This window comes from Suricata suricatta, chromosome 3 (genome assembly GCF_006229205.1).
Source record: "Suricata suricatta isolate VVHF042 chromosome 3, meerkat_22Aug2017_6uvM2_HiC, whole genome shotgun sequence".
In the NCBI taxonomy this organism is placed as follows: domain Eukaryota; kingdom Metazoa; phylum Chordata; class Mammalia; order Carnivora; family Herpestidae; genus Suricata; species Suricata suricatta.
Window position 1 is genome coordinate 7054961 of NC_043702.1, and position 20381 is coordinate 7075341.

The 20381-nt window shown below is 46.0% G+C and overlaps 1 protein-coding gene across 1 annotated transcript in view; it reads right to left on the reverse strand.

Moving 5' to 3' along the window:
* Positions 1 to 20381, reverse strand: part of DIS3L2 (DIS3 like 3'-5' exoribonuclease 2) — a 328420-nt gene that overhangs the window by 177686 nt on the left and 130353 nt on the right. The window contains exons 7-8 of the mRNA XM_029932868.1: positions 5676 to 5776; positions 1012 to 1259 (exon numbers count right to left, since the gene is read on the reverse strand). Of these exons, the coding sequence (XP_029788728.1) occupies positions 1012 to 1259; positions 5676 to 5776 (349 nt within the window). The remainder of the gene's footprint in view (positions 1 to 1011; positions 1260 to 5675; positions 5777 to 20381) is intronic.

The window sequence follows — 20381 nt, forward strand, 5'->3', positions numbered from 1 at the left end:
CAGGACACTATTTCCTAAATGGCATGAGATGTGACACACAGATTTGATCGGCTTACTTTGCTAGGTGTAAGAGGGTAAGTATAGAACAAATCCAATAAAAGCAGCACCCTGCGGCCATGCATTCAGCGTTGGTGCTCACAATCACAGGACATTCCCAGAAGGGCCCAACCTGCACCAGTCAGATGACTAACAAGCAAGTCACCAAAGTGGCTTAAAAGTAAGTGTAAGAATAAATTTTTCTAGCCTGTACACCTTTATTTTTATTTTGTCTGAAGCATAAACCGGATACCATCCATAATAAAGGGCTAAGGACAGAGCTAAAATTTATGACTGTTTTTCTCTCACAATGGATACAACTATAAAGAAACAGGTACAGCATTTGATTAAACAGTTGGGTCCAGCAGTTTCTTCAGATCAAAACTGTCCAAGTGGCTACGGTGATGGGCCGTGACTACGTACGCTCTAGGTAAGTTAGATTGCTTTCTGACAGCTTTCTACCCTTTCCTACTCAGTCAGGTGATTTAGTTCTTACTGCCCTAAGGAAAACCTCTGAAGGATCAATACCAAAAAAGCACATCATTACAATATGCCTTCATATTTCTATTTTAAAGCATGGGAGCCTGGGGTTGTCTGAAATGCCTGGAATTTTGCATATTTTAACACTAGCATCTACAAGGAAGAGTCTGATTGCTTGATGCAATAAATTCCTTGGAATTTACAAGTACAAACAGGATTCATGACATAACAGGAAAGAAGGAGCCCAGATGCGCTTGTAATTTACGCCCCAAACCAAAACCAAAGAAAGTGCCTGCCTGGCTACTCAAAGAACCTATAGATGACCCGTCAAGGGGGTAACTAAGAGCAATTTCTGAAAAATTAGGACCCAATATGCCAAGTGCCCATGTTTTAATAAAGATATAATAATTTAAATACACAAAAAAGTTTACCGAAAGGCTCCCTAAACCGACTTCCGTCTGCGGTCGGTGGTTTTTCCTGCCGAAGAGCACCTACCCCAGGGCGAAACTGCTGTCCTGCTTCCAGTCCACGATGCGGCAGATGAACAGGGTGTTGGCATAATCTTTAGGCCGGGTCACGAAGTCCTGGGGACAGTCCTTGAGAGGCACATAAATTCTAGGCACTCGGTGGTCCGAGGGAGAAAACAGGGCATATTTCCTAAACAGGTCACTGTTCTTATCAGCCAAGAGTTTGAGAAAGCCCGTCGCTGCTCGGGAGTGTTTTTTGTCCAAGATGTAAACCACCTGAAAACACCAAAGAGATAGTCAAACGCTGTCTATCTACAGGACTGGAAAACAGCTGCACGAAGTCAGCGGGATATTATCCGGTCAACGAGCTGGGCCTGCGGTTTTTCTAGGTCCAAATGCAGCGCTTCTTGGTGAGGCTCCGTGACTAAGCAGTCCGCATTGAAGCCGGGACAACCTAAGTATCCAGTGAGCATACTTATCCAGTGAAAACTAGGCAACACAGGGATGAATTCGATGTAAGTGTTTTTATAACGAAGACCTATGTCTTAAGGACATTCGTAAGACTCCGGCAGGGAAGTACGGCCCCAAGTATTTGCTCTGCATTTCATTTTTCCCATGGGAACGACACAGCAGTTGCCTTTTTAAAATGTTTTTAAATATAAACAAGGAACTGGTCTTTAGTCTGCCTTGTGAAGCCGGAAACCTTTAAAACCTGCCTTCTTTCCAGCTCATTTCACCAGCCGATTCAGGCTACCACATGCTCTTTCCACCAAGAGAGAGGCGCTCTTGAAGAAAGTAAATCCCCTCACCCTCACCCACCCTGGGAAATTCCTCCTGAAGTGCCCCCCCCCATCTCCCACGGACACTCCACACTTTGACCCCTTCACCGGAAGTATCTGCCAGCATCCCACTGTGAGCCCTGAGCAAAGGTTCAGACACTGTTGAGCTGGTGGCTGCTCCTGTCCGTGTCTCTGACTCCACAAGGACACTCAGCCTGTCTAGGGAGAGCCTCAGACCGGTCAGTGCGCCTCCTCTCTGCCCCGGGCACACCCGGCTGCCGCCCCACAAGGCACCTGTCCTCTCGTCTGGTCTCGGCCCATGGTAGGCTCTACGTCCTCCCAACTCTTCCTTGGAAAACACCATTCTGTTTTGAACAAGCTCTGGTGCCCTCTGTCAAGTGTCCTTGACCTGGTCCTCGTACGTGCTTCTCTGTCACAAGGACTCTGTCTGTCCCAGGCCCTTTGGATGAAGGCTGCTCTGAATGCGGCGTCCGCATCTTCCTGCGCTGCACAACCCCATCCAGACCGTGCTCTCTCCTTGCGTCGTGCATATGGCTACGTCCTTTTATGGTCCAGGCTGTCCCCTTCTTGTTACTGTCATCCATGGACCTCCTGGTTACTCTGCAGTATCTGGCTGACATTTCCAGGGGAAGGCCTTAGCCAAGATCCTGTCGTGACAGCCCTGAAGCTCTTCAATGCTGGTGGCCTTCCCTTCCCCTCGATTTTAGCAACTCAACCTCATGGCCTTTGAACCCTCTGGGACTGATCCAATCCCAGCGGTCTCAGAATGACCTGCCACCCAGTTCCCTTATTCGTCTGTGCCCTAGATGGCTTCTTCACCGCATCGTGACTACCAGTGCCTTGACCCTCACCCGTTCTCTGCATCTGTTTGCTACGTCTCAGGCCTAAATCCCATCCTACCTCTGAGGGACACACCATGCTCTGTCACTTCCAGTCCTCTCACCAGCGTCATGAGACGCCTCACCCCTCTCGCCCTTCCACTGCACCCACTCTAAAATATCCTCAATGCTGGGACAGTTCAGCCACTGCTGTTCTCTACTTGAACACAAGCCACTGAGTCCACCAGAAGAGAATGACAGTGATACAGATGGATTCCATTACATATTCATGCCACACCACTGTTGCTCTGATCTCAAAATCTCTAATATATTTTCTCATGTAGTTCTTTTAACCTGTTCCCAGTCAGCACAATCTGTAAGCCCCATTCTCTTGGGGAGCCCCTCCTTCAAGGACTCCAGTTATTTGATGCTGAATCTACGGCACTGCCCCACAACTTCCTGAAGCTCTGTTCAGTTGTTGTTGTTTTTTCCAGCCTATTTTCTCTGTGTTCAGATTGGGTAAATTCTATGGATCTGTTCTCAAGTTAACTAATTTTATGTTGAATCACCTCTACTCTCCTAGTGAGTCATCCTGCAAGTATTTTATTTCTATTAGTATAGCTTGTAGTTTTGTCATTTCCATTTGGTTCTTTTTCTTATAACTTCTATTTCTTGGCTGAGATTGTCTATTTCCTCATTTGCCTCAGGAGGAGTTCTAATAGCTTGTGGGAGCATACTTACAACGACCGACTGAAAACCCCGGCCAGATAATAGTCCCATCCCACTGCTGGCATCAGTCAGTTGTCTCTTCTCACTCACGTGATAATGTCCTAGTTCTTGGTATAATGAATGATTCTCTACTGTATCCTGGACCTTTTGGATATTATAAGAGGAGATTCAGGGTCTTATTTAAATCTTTTAGAAGGCAGGCCACTGTGTCTAGGCGTAACAAGCATAGGGGGCCTGGACTACTTTTGTGGGCTGTGGTTCCAATGACAGTTTAACTTTCAGAGACTGTGCGGTACTGTTTTGATATGTTTGGTTGACTGGAACCACTGGTCTCTGCTAGTACCGCCTGAGGGCGTGGAAAGATTTCCTCAGGGCTGGTCACCTGGTCTCTTTAATATGGATTAAGAACAAATCCTAATCCATGTCCATGCAGAGACAAAGAAACTTTCCATTTAAGGTTTTGGTTGTGGTAGGACCCCCGTTACCAGTGCCACCTGACTGCCCAGTGCCCCTGGGTGGGAAAGGGGTGTCTCAGACCCATGAGACAAATCAGGATCCTGCTGTGTGGCAGGATCTCCCCTAGTGGTGTTCTCCAGCCATCTGCTACCTCGGGATGGGGGGCAGGGAGAGGGAAATCTCAGGCCCGAAGGGACAAAGAAGCCACTTCTCTGGCAGGATCCCCACTGCCAGAGCCACCCCGATGTCTGGTGTGTCTTGATTGGGGGTAGAAGTCTCAGGTATGACCCCTATTGTCAGCAAGGCTCCCGGTCAGTCCTCTTGCAGGTACGACCAGGCTTGCCTGGGGCTGTTGGAGGGACTCCTGCGAGATCTGAGTGAGGCACGAGTCCGCCTGGACCACCTTCTGCCACCAGGTTAGATCCGGAAACACCGGGCCCGGGCTCCTGCTGGTGGAGGGGCTGTAAAGTTCTCCGCTGCCATGTGGCTCCTCTAGTCTTGGAGGCCCTAACCAGCCTCCTTCCTCTCTTCACCTTTCAGAATTCGTCTATGGTTGCCTCTTGAATCTTCCAGGGTTTACAGTTACACTAGTGGGAAAGAGCAACGAGAAGCAAGTCTATGCCATCTTGTCTCAACTAGAAGTCCTTGCCTCTTGTTTGAATATCTACAGCACGAGAAGTGTACGAGGCAGTTTGACATGATGGGATTCATACACCAGCTGTGGTAGAAAGCACGTGACCACAGCGGAAGTTTGGCATACGAGGCTGTTTTGCCTTGTGATTTTAGACTGAATTCACTAAGAAACTATCTCAAAAAAAAAAAAAAACACAAAGCAACCCAGCAAGAGAGAGGGTACCATTGGGGGGCAGCAGCAAACTGCAGAACACAGGTCCCATCTGCAGAAGGTCGCCTGTGCTCAGCTCCAACTAAAGTCACGGAAGAAGACGGCCCGGTGTTGCCAGATATTTTGTTTGTCAAGAGAAGCCAGAAGTCTTGACTTTTTTTTAGTAAGCTACTTAGTCAAAATTTTTAAATGCTGCACAGGTCAAACAAAACACAAGTTCGTAAGCCAGATCTAGCCCACAGGCTTTCCATTCATTACCTAGCATGCTGCCTGGCATATGGTTCGTATTCGAAATGCTTATTAAAATAACAGGCAGTTGAGGGTAACCTATGTGTGATGTAATTTAGAAATCTCTTCAGGTCAGTATGCAAGAAGGATCATCCTAACCCGTCTGCTGGGCGGAGGGGCCACACCACCACCTGTCGGCACAGCTGTCGGCACAACTCGGGCGGCCGTATTTGATCCTGTATCTGAAGATGCCACTGGCATAGATATTTGAAAAACAAAATTGAATTATGCAAAGCAACAAAGACAGGATACAAAAGGAAATTTTGTATGCCTACAATAACTAAATTATACACTTGGGGAAAACTCAAAAAGACATTAAAAACGTGCTTTTGAATGAGATGCGGACATGACAACAATAAAAGAAAATAGAGCAAAAAACTAAGAATCTAAAAGGAGTCTCCATTCATACTGCTTCACTAGAGCTTAAGTTCTCACTCCACTTTACATAACCCAAACTGGAAATCAAAGATGTCACATTACGACTGTGGTTTAAGCAGAAAAAGATAACGCAAAACTTCAATAAACACACCCGCACACAAAAAAAAGCCTTCAGATCTTTATCCAGACACAGACAGACCAACACATATGTATATACTTCAAGTTATATAAAATATTAGCTTTTAATGACTCCTTGCTTCCACTGACTTTTCGAATTAACTGACCAACTGGAGTCCTAACTGAATTGCACGAGAGACCTTGGACAGGTCGCCCAGGTGACAGGCATTTGGACAAGTGCAGAAAATCTGTAGGCAATGACCTTTGCTGATCTTTGCAGCGACTTCTCTGAGAAAGCTCTGGTGTCCTGTGGCATGGAGGGGCTCTCCTCTTTTGTGATGGGGGCATCACCGTCTTCTTTGCCTAAATTAAGGAGAGAGTGAAAATGAGAGAAGAGGAATCAGATACCTATCTATCAGGCGTATAGACTCATGAGATTTTTAAATTCAGAGCACCACTTACTCTCCACTGCTCATTTTACAGAAAAGGAAACCCAGGCCCACAGTGGTTAAGGGTCCTAGCTAAGGTCAATCACATTACCAGCCTGCATGAAGGCTCCTACTTCACAGGCCACATTTGATCTGTGTAATGTTATTCATACGCTAAGTGCCATACAAGTGGGAAAATATCAAACTATGCTGAATTGAACTCGATCGGCTGGGTCAAAATGTCAAACAAACTAGATGTGAAATACTGCCCCAGCCCGCAATGAAGAATAGAGATAGGTTAATTTATTATGCACATCTGCTGAAATCAAAATAAATGTTAACTTTTAAAAGTACTTTGATACTAGCCATAACAAACAAAATGGTGGAAAATAGATTATATTTATTAAATAAACAAATAAAAAAGCCAACTCTAATTTTCCTGGCTTTTCTTAAGTGACATTATATAAAGAGTGAAGTATTTAAAGTCTTTTAATGTTTAATATCCTTTCTTAAGAACTTATAAAATGCACATTCACCCAAGAAACTGAAACCACATCTCCCCAATAAAGAGAGAGAGAGTCAGGCTCTGTACCAGAAATATTAAAACCGCTCATGAACAAATGCAGCAAATTACACACTTCTGAACATTTAATATCTTGTATGTTCATGTGTTGCTTTCGCGTTCCCCCACTAAATATCCTTTTCCAACGATATTGGAAGTTTCTGGATTCTAGGGGTCACAACCAATTCATGTGGGACCCATTCCAAATAGCTAGGAGGGACTTGCACTTATCGTTTAGACATTATCAAGGCCAAAATAAATAAATAAATCCTTTTCAGGGCTGGCTGGCTCTTAGCAAAGGCTCAACTCAAGGCCAATTTTTACCATTCTGGGCGTACTATGGAAACACTGACATGATCCGACCTACTGGGGCTTAAGAACGATCGACTGTTTGCTTTTCCGTCTATGCTGAAATATACCTACCATAGTGCCCACTGAAAGCAGAATTCTGTTTTCTAAAAAGAAAAAAATATGAAATCTTTCCCATTGTGGATCACCCTGTCCACCAGTAAAAGAGGATATTCGGCTTTTATTTTAGACCATAATTCAGGATTACAAGATCATTAGCTACTTCCAGAACAACATCTTTTTATTCTTGGCGAGAAAAAAACACAGACAAGTTGTTGATCTGTTCTGTAACGTATCTTGCCAATGTGTTTTGCAGAACAAGGCCATTCAGAAAAGTTGAGGAGGCTGGGCTTACCAATGAACCAGCACACTCTACCTAGGTATCTGCTCTCTGAGTCTTCAGTCTCAAGAGTTGGCATCAAGACAGGGTAGTGAGGGGTTTTCTAAGGCAGCCCAAGTCCTGGGCATGCAACGTTCTGTCCCATTTGCGGATGCTTTCAACTTAAAATGACTGTTGCATTAGATTCTATCCCAACAACAAGCAAGTCTTCTGTTCCAAAGGTTATGCCAGGTTGCATCCAGAGAAAGAAGGCAAGCCATGGAAGTGAGCCCGATCATGATTTTCAGATATCACACCTGAACATGACCCTTTCGGATTCTGTGCTCATAAGGATATCCTGACAGAAATAAAGCCTTGTTCAAAGATGCATTCTAATAAATTAAACTGAAGTTTATAGCCCTGCAGGAGAGCATCACAGATACGTTCAGTCAATGTGAAGAAACGCCACACCAGGTTCAAAGGTGAATCACCTCTACAGCTTTCCCACAACTACATCTTGCACCGCTAAATAGCAAAGTTGCCAGTTTAATGAGAGAATCTACCACATTGTTTGATCACAAGATTCTTCATCTACTCATTTATTCCATGTGTATTTATTCAGCAACGGGCATTAAGGATTCAATGGTGAATGAAAGAAATATGGTTCCAGCCCTTACAGAACACTTACTTTTGAGTGACGCTCAACAAATAACCATAGTTTTCTGTGATGTTCAAAAAATAACAATAAATATAAATTGTGATGAGGGATAAGAAGGAAAGAATAGTTCTAAGGAGGAAGAATCCTCTCAATAGGCAACTCAGATGAAGGAGTCAGGGAAAGGCCCTGTGTGGACGTGACATTGAAGCTGAGACCTGAGGATGGAGCGCACAGGAGTGAAGAAGGGAACAAAAGATCCCAGGTGGGAAATGGCACTGGGAAGAGGCAGAGGCAGGAAGTTCTGGCACAAACCGGTCACAGAAAGAAGACCACAGAGCCGGAGCAGAGTCAGCCCAGGACGGGCACGGCAAGGGATGAGAATGAGAGGCAGCAAGGGTCAAGTCAGCTGGGGTCTTCTAGGATTTAAGCATCCTGAATGGAAATCTAAATACAAGGGGAAACTGGCTAAGGATTTTGTGCCAGACGACACTGCCCAAGGTGCCGTTCGAGGAGGCCCTGGGTGGAGCTGGGAAGGCCAGTGAGGAGCTACCACAGCCGGCCGGGCACACGGAGATAGTGCTACGAAGCGGGCACCGCGGATAGAGTTAAAAAGAACAACGTAAGACATATTTTGGAGCTGAACTAGTAGATTTGGTGGTCATCAGATATCATCAGCCATGAGAAGTGAAGGGTTATTTCCAGCTTTCTGACATCCGCAGCTGCGCCGATAGAGGCATCACTACTGGTCCAGGAAAGACTAGAGGAGGAGGTGAAAATCACGAGTTCTACTTCTAAGGTGTTTCTATTTGAGGCCACTCAAAGGGTGATGTTGAGTAAGCTTTTCAATATAAATGTCTGGAACTCAAGAAGAGAGGTCTGGGCCATGGCTTCAAACACAGTTTAAATGCTGAGACCTTCCACATTTATACTTTCCAGGCCAAGCTGGGGGGAAGAGATTTAAACCCAAGTCTATTCAACTACTAAGTTCATAAAGCTCCTCCACTGCTATGTGGCTCCAAGGAGAAGTGTTGTGTTGTCCCTGGAGATAAAAAAGATTCACTGAGGAGAAAGCTGGGCTTGCAGGACGTAGAGAGGTTCTGAGAGAGACGAGAACGTTAAAGGGCGTTGCAGGTTAAAGGTCCGGAGCCGTGAAAGGGCCTGACATGTAAAGGATGAGTAAGAGATTCACTGGCAGGTTGAAGACGCAAGGGCTGGGCGAGAAGGCTCTGGAGTGGGGAGAGGGGCAGGGCCGGCAGAAAGGTCTCGTGGCAGACATCTTAGTTTCTGCCCGTGATCTAGGCTCTTCTTCCCTGGCAACCAGGACTCCAATTTTTAGCCGGGTAAACTAGTTCAAACAATACATTTTTCAGCCTTCTTGCAGCTAAGTATGGTGCACATGTCTCAGTTTTAACCAATAAAATGCAGGTTAAAGTGCTGTGAGTAAGGGACTTCCAGGAAGTGTCCTTAAAGGACGGAGGCACGGTCTTCCCTCCTTCCTTCTTGCTGGCTGGAAGGTGGATGTGACAGCTGGGCCTCAAGCACTCACCTTGGTCCCAGAGGCCACAGGCACTGTCTACTCTGCAGAGCAGCACAACATGATGGGCTGAAGACTGTGTAATGACCCCCTGAGCCCCGGCCTGCCTAGCTCTGGTCTTCTTTTATATGAGGTAGAAATAAATTTCTTTCCTGTTGAAGCCATTAACAATGTAGGATTTAATGCCATTCTCAACAGAACGTAGTATCTAACATAGAGTCGAGACCATGAAACTAGCAAGCCTGGACACTGGCCTAGAAAGCATGGGACACATACATTTCAGGGCGACGAATCTGGAAGCACCATTGGATGTAAAGATAATAGCAATAAAGATCTTAGAGAGCTGGGGTTGCGGTCTAGGTGCGACACAGTCAGAATGCGAATTAGACAGCGGCAGGGAGCGTGCACAGAGGTGAGGCCGGAGAGAAGAGTCAAGAAGGATGATGCTAAGTGTGCCTCCGTCACCACGGATGACTTAGTGCCCGAAAACTGGGCTGCGACTGAAAAGAGGTTTCAACTGAATATGAGGGAAAATGGCTTGATGGAGCAATAAAACTCCATGAAGAAATTACTAGACTAGGGCAGGCTGGCCCAACAGCCTTCGGTTTTGCCATACTGAAGCCAGAGGTGGCCCATGCACTCTGTGGTCCCTTCTAGTTCAAAAAACTCCAGAAACTAGTGCATACTACCAAAATTCTTCATCAAAAAGAGAATTTTCTAAGAAATAGGTACACCACACTAATATAAGCAACTATTCATTATATCCCCCCAGAAATACTCTAGGAAGAAAAGTCCTAATCTCTTTCTACAGATTATCTGAAGCTTCTATCTTAAACATTTAAAAAGTAAAATCCTGCGGTTTGGCAGGGCTGGCATTGCCACTTACATCTGCCAAGTGCAAACCCTGATGGGCCTGCTTTGGTCTTCTTACGCAGAAACAACACACTGAGAAGTCTGATGATAGTTCATGTTTTACAAACACATCGAGAGGTTTTCAGATGACTGAACTATAATGCCAAGCAGGGGCGATGTGAAGGCAAAGGCAAGGAATTGGGCAAAAGGAGTTTCAATGTATCCAATCAAACAAGTGAAAAAACTGGCAGACCCAGCCTTTCATCATCTCTTGATGAAGGGCCGCAGAAATTTACTATTTCCAACAAGAACTCAGTGAAAACTGTGATATGTATGAAATATGAAAATGTTTCCTTTCAGATCTCTCAGAATCAAACAACCAGGGAAACTTATTTGACGGGCCCCTCTCCCCAGGGAAACACAGAACCGGCAGCACACGTCATCCCAGGGGCAAGGAAACATCCAGGTTATGATCGTTTGCTATGCCGCGAATTTGCCAGGCATAATGCTGATCGCCGTCCTAGGAGCTCACAGCCAGCTCTTGCCAAGCCAAAGTCTGTCAAGGGCACCGATGAGTTCCCCTCCTCACAAATTCCAGCCCAACCTCATCTCTCACTCGGAAATGAAGCTAATGAACTGAGTGGCGCCAGTTTTCACGGCACGTTCACACACGTTACCTCATTTGCTCCACACCACAACTTCATCCTACGGGTAGAAGGGGTACTGTTACCTTAGTTTCATCAAGGACACGGGAGTGACGAGGAGGCAGAGTCAGTCACCTGCCTGACTGCGGTGACCAGTTCTCCATACAAGCAAGAATCAGAGCATCAGGGGAAGAGCCACAAAAATCTACATCAATATATTTAAGGGGCTGGAACCAACTGAAATGCTGGAGTCAAGCGAGGGGAGGTCTTGAACATCTGCGGAGCATCAGGCACTGCCAATGGCCCTGTCTCTGTCCTCTGAGAGTTCATATGCTAAGAAGGAGACAAAAATTCAAATAGTGAAAGTACACGGTGCTGGTGACTTCTGGTAAGCAGTGTGCCCAAAGGCAGTGAGAAGGAAGCCAGGCAGTTTGACAGTAAACCTATGAGCCCAAACTGACAAGACTGAGTAGGAGCTAGTTAGATGGATGGGCATAGGGAGCATTCCAGAAATGAAGAGGAACAGGTGCAAAGGCACACAATCGGGAATAAATTGAGAAGGAGGATGTTTCTATGTGTCTAAACAAGTTGCAGGAATCAGACCAGGAAGAGCCTTATGTGACATGCTGACGAGTATGTGTTCTATGTTACAGGAATGAAAAGCTATTGAAAATTTTGACAGTAATATTATCAGAGTTATATTTGATGAGCAGTCAATGGTCAGTCTGTTGCTCCTTTGAAGCGACTCTGTCATTTTCTCTAGCTGCTTTTATGATTTTCTCTTTACCTTGGTTTCCTTTGGTAGTTCCTCTTGATGAACCTAAGGTTGGATTTTTTAAAAATTCTACTTGTAGGGGTGCCTGGGTGGCTCAGTCGGTTAAGCCTCCGGCTTCGGCTCAGTTCAGATCTCACGTTCGTGGGTTCAAGCCCCGCGTCAGGCTCTGTGCTAACAGCTAGCTCAGAGCCTGGAGCCTGCTTCCAGTTCTGTGTCTCCTTCTCTCTCTGCCCCTCCCCCTCTCATGCTCTGTCTCTCTCTGTATTAAAAATAAACATTAAAAAAATATTAAAAATTCTACTTGTAATCACTGGTCATCTTAAATCTGTGATTTGGTATCTCACCTTCTATGGAAAATTGCAACCATTACCTTTAAGTTTCATTTTGCTTATTTTTTTTCCACTCATCTCCTTCTTGGGTTTTAACTTATTTAGACCCTCCTCCTCTGTGTTTTCTATTTGTCTCTCCATATTATACTCCGGATAATTTTTTCTTACTGTCTTCCACTTTGTTAATTTTCTCTTCAGCTTTATCTCGTTTTCTGTTAAATTCGTCCATTGAGGCACTGTCCTTTAAGCTATGTAATAAAAACACTACACTTTTCCTCATCCACTGAGTTAATTTCATTATAGTTATATTTATATCTAGAATTTTTTTTCTAATTTGTTTTTGCCACATTTCATGATTTCCTACTTTTTGTAGATATGTTCAAGCTTATCTTTTATTTCTTTAAATACAGTAGTTTTTTACAGATGGTGATGATTCCACTATATGTTGACATTTATGAAGGGCTGTTTCTACTGTTTATGGTTGTTGATGGTTCTTACCATTGGAGTATGGTTTCCTTGGGTGCCTGGCTATATTTATGTAATGATCACTGGATAATATGAGGCCTCGGTTGAAGAAACCTTCCTTTGGAAAGAATTTCCACTTGGTTTTGCCAGACTCCTGCAAGCACACCAGCCCTTAAGCCAATTCAAGACTGGACATGCCTTGGTTGACCCAGTCAGCTTGAAGCCAGGCTGTGCCTTCACCCACATGGCACAGCCCTTCGATGTCCCAGCTTCTGGTGAGATGCCCAGCTGCTGTGTTTGTTCCCCAGTACGCTGGTCAAATCTGCAATTATTGCCTGGGTCCCCCATTCCGGGTTTAACCTGGAAATGCTTGTTAGCTCTTTAATGCTCTAAGTTTGGGGGGGAGGGTTTCACTTTATGCAAATATTTTTTAGTTTTTTTCAGTGGGCAGAAGTATGTCTTAATAACAGCCTGTCATTACTATTAACAGAAACTCCCCGCGATTTGTATTTTACAAATAGTTTTCAGGTGGCAGTGTAGCCATAGTTAGGGGCACTGATGGGGTGCGCAGAGGGGAGGGGCAGTGGTGAGCTATGCAGGAGACACAACAGGGAGACAGTAAGGACGCTCCTGTGCCCGTGCCCAACGTTACATAAGGCGGAAGCACACGGGATGGGAGAAGAGGCAGGTGTTCCCGCATTTCTTGCTCAGAAACTCCACAAGGGAAGTGTTGCTATTTTGACATTGAGAGAAAAGTAACCAGCAGTTCAAAGGTAAAGTAACCTATCCCAGGGTTCATCCAAGGAGATGGTTAGCAGAGGGTGGGCCAGGACCCAGTCTGACTCCAAGTCCAGCCACCACCGTTGAATGAGATCTGGAAAAAAGGTAGGTACGTGTGGGTGGGTTCCAGTGAGGAGGGGACGGCGGCCAACATTTTATAATTCACTTATAGAGACACTGACGCCAGGTGATAACTAGCTCCTCTTACCATCTTACCACTTCCACCCATACCGATGACAGAGCAGTTAAAAGCATGAGCTTTGAAGTCTCAAGACCTAAATTCAAACCTACGTCCTGTGACCTTGAATTATGTGGCTTTGAACAAGTGACTCAGGAATCGTTCACATGATTTATGTTTATAGGTAGTGTCCTGGCACAAAGTACAGTAACAGAAACTGTTGGAGGAGTTAGATACTATTAATACAGTGTTGTTGTTGATGTTGTTAGTATGCTTATTAGTATTATTATTAGCTCTTGCTTGCAATGAATTTGGAGTGACTACGACCCTGCTGTCCTGGGCGCAACAGACTGAACATGACAGGTGGGCAGGGTGATGGCAACGTTATAAAACGGGTCACACTTCCTCTGTAAAACGGAACCAATCTGAAAGGGCTAATGGGAAAAGTAAATGAAATTGCTGGGTGTAAAAGTGCTATAGTGCTGGAGTACAGCACGCACACAATAATGGCTATGCACCATATATTTAAATTACACGCACTTTTCCGTACGCTTGGGGCCCGCCATGCGCAGTAAGGGGAAACAGGAGCCGGTGCTATGCAGGCAGGCGGAGGCCAGGTCAACGTGAGGAAGCGTCGATTCATCCCGAAGGCAATGAAGAGCGACAGAAAGAGCAGGCAGGAGACTACGCTTTAGGAGGCTCACATTGGTTGCTGGGCAGGGAGCAGATTTAGAAGTGGGACTGGAGATAGAAAAGCCAGTTGTCAGCATGTTACTGCAACAAATCAGACCAGCAGCAGAGGGGATCGAGGGTTCCACAGAGAGAGAGACTTACAAGGCAAGACGGACACGATTATTTGGATGCTAGAGGGCAGTTGAGGTCATACGGGGTAGAGTAAGGAATGGGGAAAGCCACTTTAAGGCCATATACGGAAGTCCTCAGAGTAGAGGTCCCACCAGCAGCAGCAGCAGCAGCACCTGGGAACTCTCGGAAATGCAGGTTCTCAGGCCCTGCCCGACCTACTGACTCAGGACCTGGGGGTTGAGGGGGGCGGGGGAGGCAGCAGTCTGTTAGAATGAGCTCCCCAGGGGGTTCTGACTCTCACTCACACTGAAGGGTACGAGCCACGCTACAAATGGGCCGGGAGCCACCACAGGACGAGCATCCGCAGGCCACCAGGAGACAGTTCAGTTAGCGCTTAGTGAGTCCGAGGCGAGCTGATGCCTGAGAGAGGGCTGGGCTGGAGCCGGCAATGAGCGTGTCTCCTGTGTACACAGGGCAAACGGGTAGGTGCACGGGCATCCTCAGAAATGGTGTCGAATTAGAAGGGTCAAGGCAGGGAGAGACACCAATATTTAAGAAAGAAGTGGAAAGGCCTACAAGGAAACTGAGGTATGGTCAGGGAAGTGGGAGAAAAACCAGGCTCAGGTGGGGTGAGAGAAGCAAAAACAAAAAAGAAAAGACAAAATCAAGCTAAAATACAGGGAATGGACGGTCAACAGAGTGGTCTTAGTCACAAAGTCACAGCAACCCCAGGGACACTAATTTGAAAGAAGGTAACGCCATGGAGTCAGGATGCCGTGCGCGGAGAACTGAATGACAGGTAAACCGAGGAGATGAGGGTGTGGACGAGGCTCCGGAAGGAAGTCTGACGATGAAGGAGCGGGATAGTACAGGGTGGTGCCCGCAGGGGTGGAGAGAAATGACTGCATGGTTGTTATTTTATTTTTTTAAGATAAGGGAGTCTTGGTCACACTTAATTGCTGATGGGAAGGAACCACTTCAGAAGGTGTGGTTGAAGAGGGCACAGTTAGGAACAGGAGGGGACCCTGGGCAGGAAGGGATGGGATCCAGAACCCAGGGGAAAAAGATTAGCCTCAGGCAGCTTCAGGAAATGGGACAGAGATGCCACCTTCTCTGTAAATGGAGGAGGGGACAAGCCTTTTGTAAATGTGGTGGCAGAAAGCCGAGGGGGACCCCAGAGGGGCAGCTTTTGTTTTCTCTGTAACATGTAAACCAAACTCCTGTGCAGAAAAGGGCTAGAGGAAGTGGAGGATACCCACCACAGTCCAAGCTGGGCCCCACAATTCCGGGGGAGGATTAAATGCAAATGGCATCCCCAAACAGTGGCGCTGAACATGTACTGTGCTCTGTGCATTCTAAAGAAAACTAGGAGTTAGCTATTAAGCACCTACTGCACACATCTGGCACTCCGCTAGGTGATTCACATACACCACCACATTTAGTGTTCTCCCAGAATCCAATGGGTAGGCGGGTATTATCATGCCAATTGCAGAGAGAAGAGGAATGAGGCTCCCAAAGATCAAATAATAGGCTTGCTCATGGATCCCAGCTGGGAAGCGGCAAGGGCAGGCAGGATTCAAACCTAAGTCCCATGAATGCTGGCACCTTACGCTTTTCCCATGATGCTACACAACCTTTGGGATCCTCGCAGGATTGATGGAAAACAGAAAAGAAAGCATGATTTTTGAGAGATCTGCCCAAGTGATAAGATACTGGGAGAAATCAATCAACTCTGAGGCAAATTTCAAGTTTGGGACAGCGATGGGATATAATTATGACAATATCCTCTACCTGAGCTGGAGATGCGGCTCTATATTTTGGGGTAGAGGCTGGGAACATCAATGAGATGACAATGTCCGAGAGTAGACAGATGGGCCGAGGTTGGGGAAGAGCTTAACACATCAAGAGTAAAAGGTTGAACAGATGAACGAAAAGAAAGTTAACACTCAAGCATTAAGAGCGGAAAATCCCTTCACTACCGACTTTTCTACATTGTTCTCATCTGCAGACCAGTGAGAGCGTCAGAAAAGAGGTACTCCTCACAGCAGGGCTGGGTCACCCTCCTCACCAGGCTGACCACACAGGTCCCTGAATTGGAGCCGAGACCTCAGACAGCGTGGCTTGCAGGCCCAGACCCGAGTCTGTCACAGGGCCATCTTCTCAGATGGGACTCCGCACGCATTCCCATCCCCAGCTGTGAACTGTATTAATTACATCATCAACACGCTCCTGCTATTCCCCAAGCACGCTCTGCTCCAAATCTTTCTCTTGCCCAGGAGAAACCGCTTTTAAATTTCTCTCTACTAAAGCTTTAATTGGCTTTCAGCCTCATGGCTCCCCAAAGACCCAAATGTAGGCACACACTGCAGCTGGCTTTAACTTACTAATTCTGTGACTTTCCCGGCAGATCGTGGATTCCTCCACGTTTAAGCTGACTTTCATCTGAGTTTTTCTTAAAGGGGACGACCTTTCCATCTGATTACGATGTGACCATGTCAACATGAGAAATGCAGTGTTTACTTAAATCAAACTGGTGTTTATTTACTTGACCTCTGAGGTCCAACAAAACTTCAAAAAACTGAAAAAGGTGCTAAGCCACCTTGCAGGGTTAAGTGGAGACTGGCCTCAAACACGGGGAGCCAGACCAGAGGAGTTTTGCTGTGCTCCGAGTCTTCGGTCCCACATATTTCAAACATGTTTTATTGCTCTCCTACGCTCCAAGCCTCCTAAAGCACATGAGATATTTCATCCTTCTGAATATCTCCAACGGGAATAATAAGATCCAGCCCACTGCTTGGGCAAAAGGGAAAGAATTAAAATGCTTCTTCTCTAAAAGCCCATCTTCTTTATCAATTCACTTGCTGTGACCTAAAAATGGCATGACCACAAAGTGATCATTAATAGGCAAAAGAAAACAGTTTGGAGAAGAAGTTGATTTTTATAGACGGCATCATTACCTGAGACCCATCGGGCCCTCTAGGAAACAGAACAATGCACCACTAAAAACCAGCTAATGTTTGAAGCATCGCTGATGGAAAATTGTTTCTCCTTAATAAGGTAACAAGCTCTGACTCGAAATGCAAATCAGCCTAATGTGGGTCATCCCAGCCAGGTTATACAGACATGAAGTCTTTGCTTTTGATGCCAAACTGGCGAATCTGAAGGTTTTAGAGTGGATCGTGTGTGGCTGCTGTGGACAAAAAGGGCTCAGGTGTTTAGCAGGAGAGCGACCTTGGTCCTTCATCGGTTTCAAAGAAGGAAAAAAAGCGGGGAGTCTTTTGCAGAACTTTTGCTTAATACAAGACTCTGTTCTCAGAGCTGCAAGGGGATGAAAGATGAGCAAAACAGCCATACAAGGGAGGAAAAGAAAATATTCAACCATAGTAAGATCAGTGATAGAATACAGACTGGAAAACAAAGCAGCTATGAAGAAGAGTCTCACAGAAGGAAACATCACACATTTAGTTGGAAGAAACAGGTAACAGAGGAAACATCTTGCAGTGAGCAGGCCCTAAGAAGGGCCCCACTGATCCTCACACCTCCTGGGCTATACATCTTTGTACAATCCCCTCCCTCTGAGCATGGGGAGGGCCTGTATCTCCCTTCTAACCCACAGAACATGGCAAAGATGATGGAAGGTCACTTCGGTGATTAGGTTACATAAGACCTCATCTTCCATCTTGTTAGCCGACTCCCTCCCTTACTGGATCCGATGAAGCCCGCCACCACAGAGAGAGGCCCATGCAGCAAGGAGGTGAGACAGCCTCTGGCCAGCAGCCAGCAAGGAACTGAGATCCTCAGCCCAAGAGCCCACAAGGGACTGAATACGGCCAACAACCACATAAGCTTAGTCTTCAGCTGAGTGACACCCTGATTACGGCCTTGCGGGAAACTCGGAAGCAGAGGACAGAACTAAGCCATGTCCAGATTCCTGACTAAGGGAGAACCTTGCGTCTGATACTCACAGCACTGTGGACCCCAAATGTATGGGTTTTCCACACCAAGCAATTCCCTAATTCTCTGGGTGTCCTACAATTTGATTCAATACAGACACTACCTAGAGTTAGGACAGACCTCACAGGTTAAGGGCTCAGTTCCACAAGACTGCCCCCAACTTCAGACACCGAATGTATGTAGTGGGTCTCTAGGTGACCCACACTTCTGAGTTGGCGGCATATTGGGAGAGGGGAGGAATTCCCACGACCCACTCCTCAGATTCAATAATTTGCTATAATGGCTTACAGAACTATGGGCAACACTTAATGTGCATTTACTGGCTTAGTACAAAAAATATAATAAAGGACACAGACGAATAGCCAGATGAAGGGGTGCACAAGGTGAGGTCTGAAGGATCCGGAGCGCAGGGACTTCTGTTCGTGTGGAGGTTCGCCACCCTCCCAGCATGGAGGTGCATTCGCTAACCCAAACCCTGTGAGTTCAGACATTTTTATGAGGGCTTCATCACACAGGCATGATCAATTATTCCTCAGTTGCCAGCCCTTGTCCCCTCCCTAGAGAATGATGGGTAGGGCCGAAAATTTCAAGTTTCTAATCGTGGCTTGGTCTTCTGGATAACCAGCCCCCATCCTGAAGCTATCCAAGGGTCCACCGAGAGCCGCTTCATGGAACAATAGATACTCCTATCACTCAGGAAATTCCAAGTGATTTAGGAGCTCTGTGTCAGGAACCAGGGTCAAAGACCAAATATTAGAACAAAAGATGATCCTCGCACCCCTATCACTAAGGAAATTCCCAGGGTTTTAGGAGTTCTGTGTCAAGAACTTGGGGCAGAGGCCAAATACATATATTTCTTATGCTGCTACATTGATCCACAGAAAATGCAAGATAATAAATGTTATTTTAAGCCACTATGTTTGTGGCAATGTGTTACACACAATACATGATTAATGCACATGGAAAATGACAGTTGACATTTGAAGGCTGGAGGGGTGATTTTCACAGGAGATGGATAATTAGGAGGCATTCCTGGCAAAAAAAAATGTGGGCACAGATGCACAAAGGCAGAGGAGGGCAGGCAGTATTTTGGACCAACACAAGGCGCACTGTGGCTGGACCTAAGGTCTGAGGGGCACCCGCAAGAACAAAAGCCAGAGAGCCAGGCAGGGGACGCCCGGTGGGCAAGAACGGCCAGAGAGGAGGTCATCACCGACATGTGATTCGAGAACCTCCGCAGGAAGGCTGATTGGACATTTATTGTTTCAAGAGACAACAGGTTTCCAAAAAAAAAAAAAAGGGTTTGGAAATGCCTACAAAGAAATGCTATGCTTTCTCCTTTTTAAGTACTTTCCTTTCCATTGCCTCATTTGATTTATGCGAGAACCTATGAAGTCAAGCAGGTATTTATTAGGAAGGTCTTATTTATTTATTTACTTAACACAAAAGGAAAAGGAAGCACTAAGAGGCAGGGATGACTAGCAAAACCTCTTGCTCCGTACTTTTTTTTTCTCCTACCAAGAGCGTCGCCACATTTTGTCAGACCCCCCCCCTTCACTGGTAGAGATGCCAATAGGCCTAACCAGACAGGTTTGGATCCCAACCTCAGTGGACCAGAGTGAGCCCAAGGAGTATTTGTACCTGGAATAGCAGGTGCAATGAGACCACGTAGACTGCGGAGTCAAGAGTGTGAACAGTCTAAACTGCAGGGGCTGGTATCAAAGGGGCTTTGCATTAGGAGGGTCAAAAAAGGATGTCGGAGCCAAGGCCAAGTCTATCAAGTTCCTATTTTATTGCTGCTTCTGCTCAAGCCAGTAAGTCAGAGATGAGGGGACTGGCCAAATGGGGGTCAGCTAACTGGGAGCAGAGGTGGGAGACTTTCCTGCGTTGCTGAACTTTCACTCCAGGGGCCAGTGAAAGGGTGTACGGGGGCGGGGCGGGGGGGAGGCTGGTTCCACTAAAAGGGATGGGGTGACTCATTCACTTTTTACTTGTTTCTTTTTTTTTTTTAAAGCAATATCTGAAAACCAGGGACAATCTTCTCCTATAAAATGTTAAAGAAGATCTGTCTTTAATGGTGGACACTCTATACCCAGAGTAGGACAACTGTCAGTTCTCTCTCCCCATCCAGGGCCACATGTCCCAGTTTTTATTTTCCCAATAGGCTTAGTTCGAATCTTCAACAGCTTTTTGTAAATCTCAACAGATTAGAAGCCAACTGCTCTAGTAGGCAAAGATTCCCCTGACATGTTGCTGCATGACTTAAAAACCCTAGTTGATAGTTAGTGGAGAAAGGGCATTATTTAGAACAAGCCAAAGGGGAAATCAATCCCAGTAA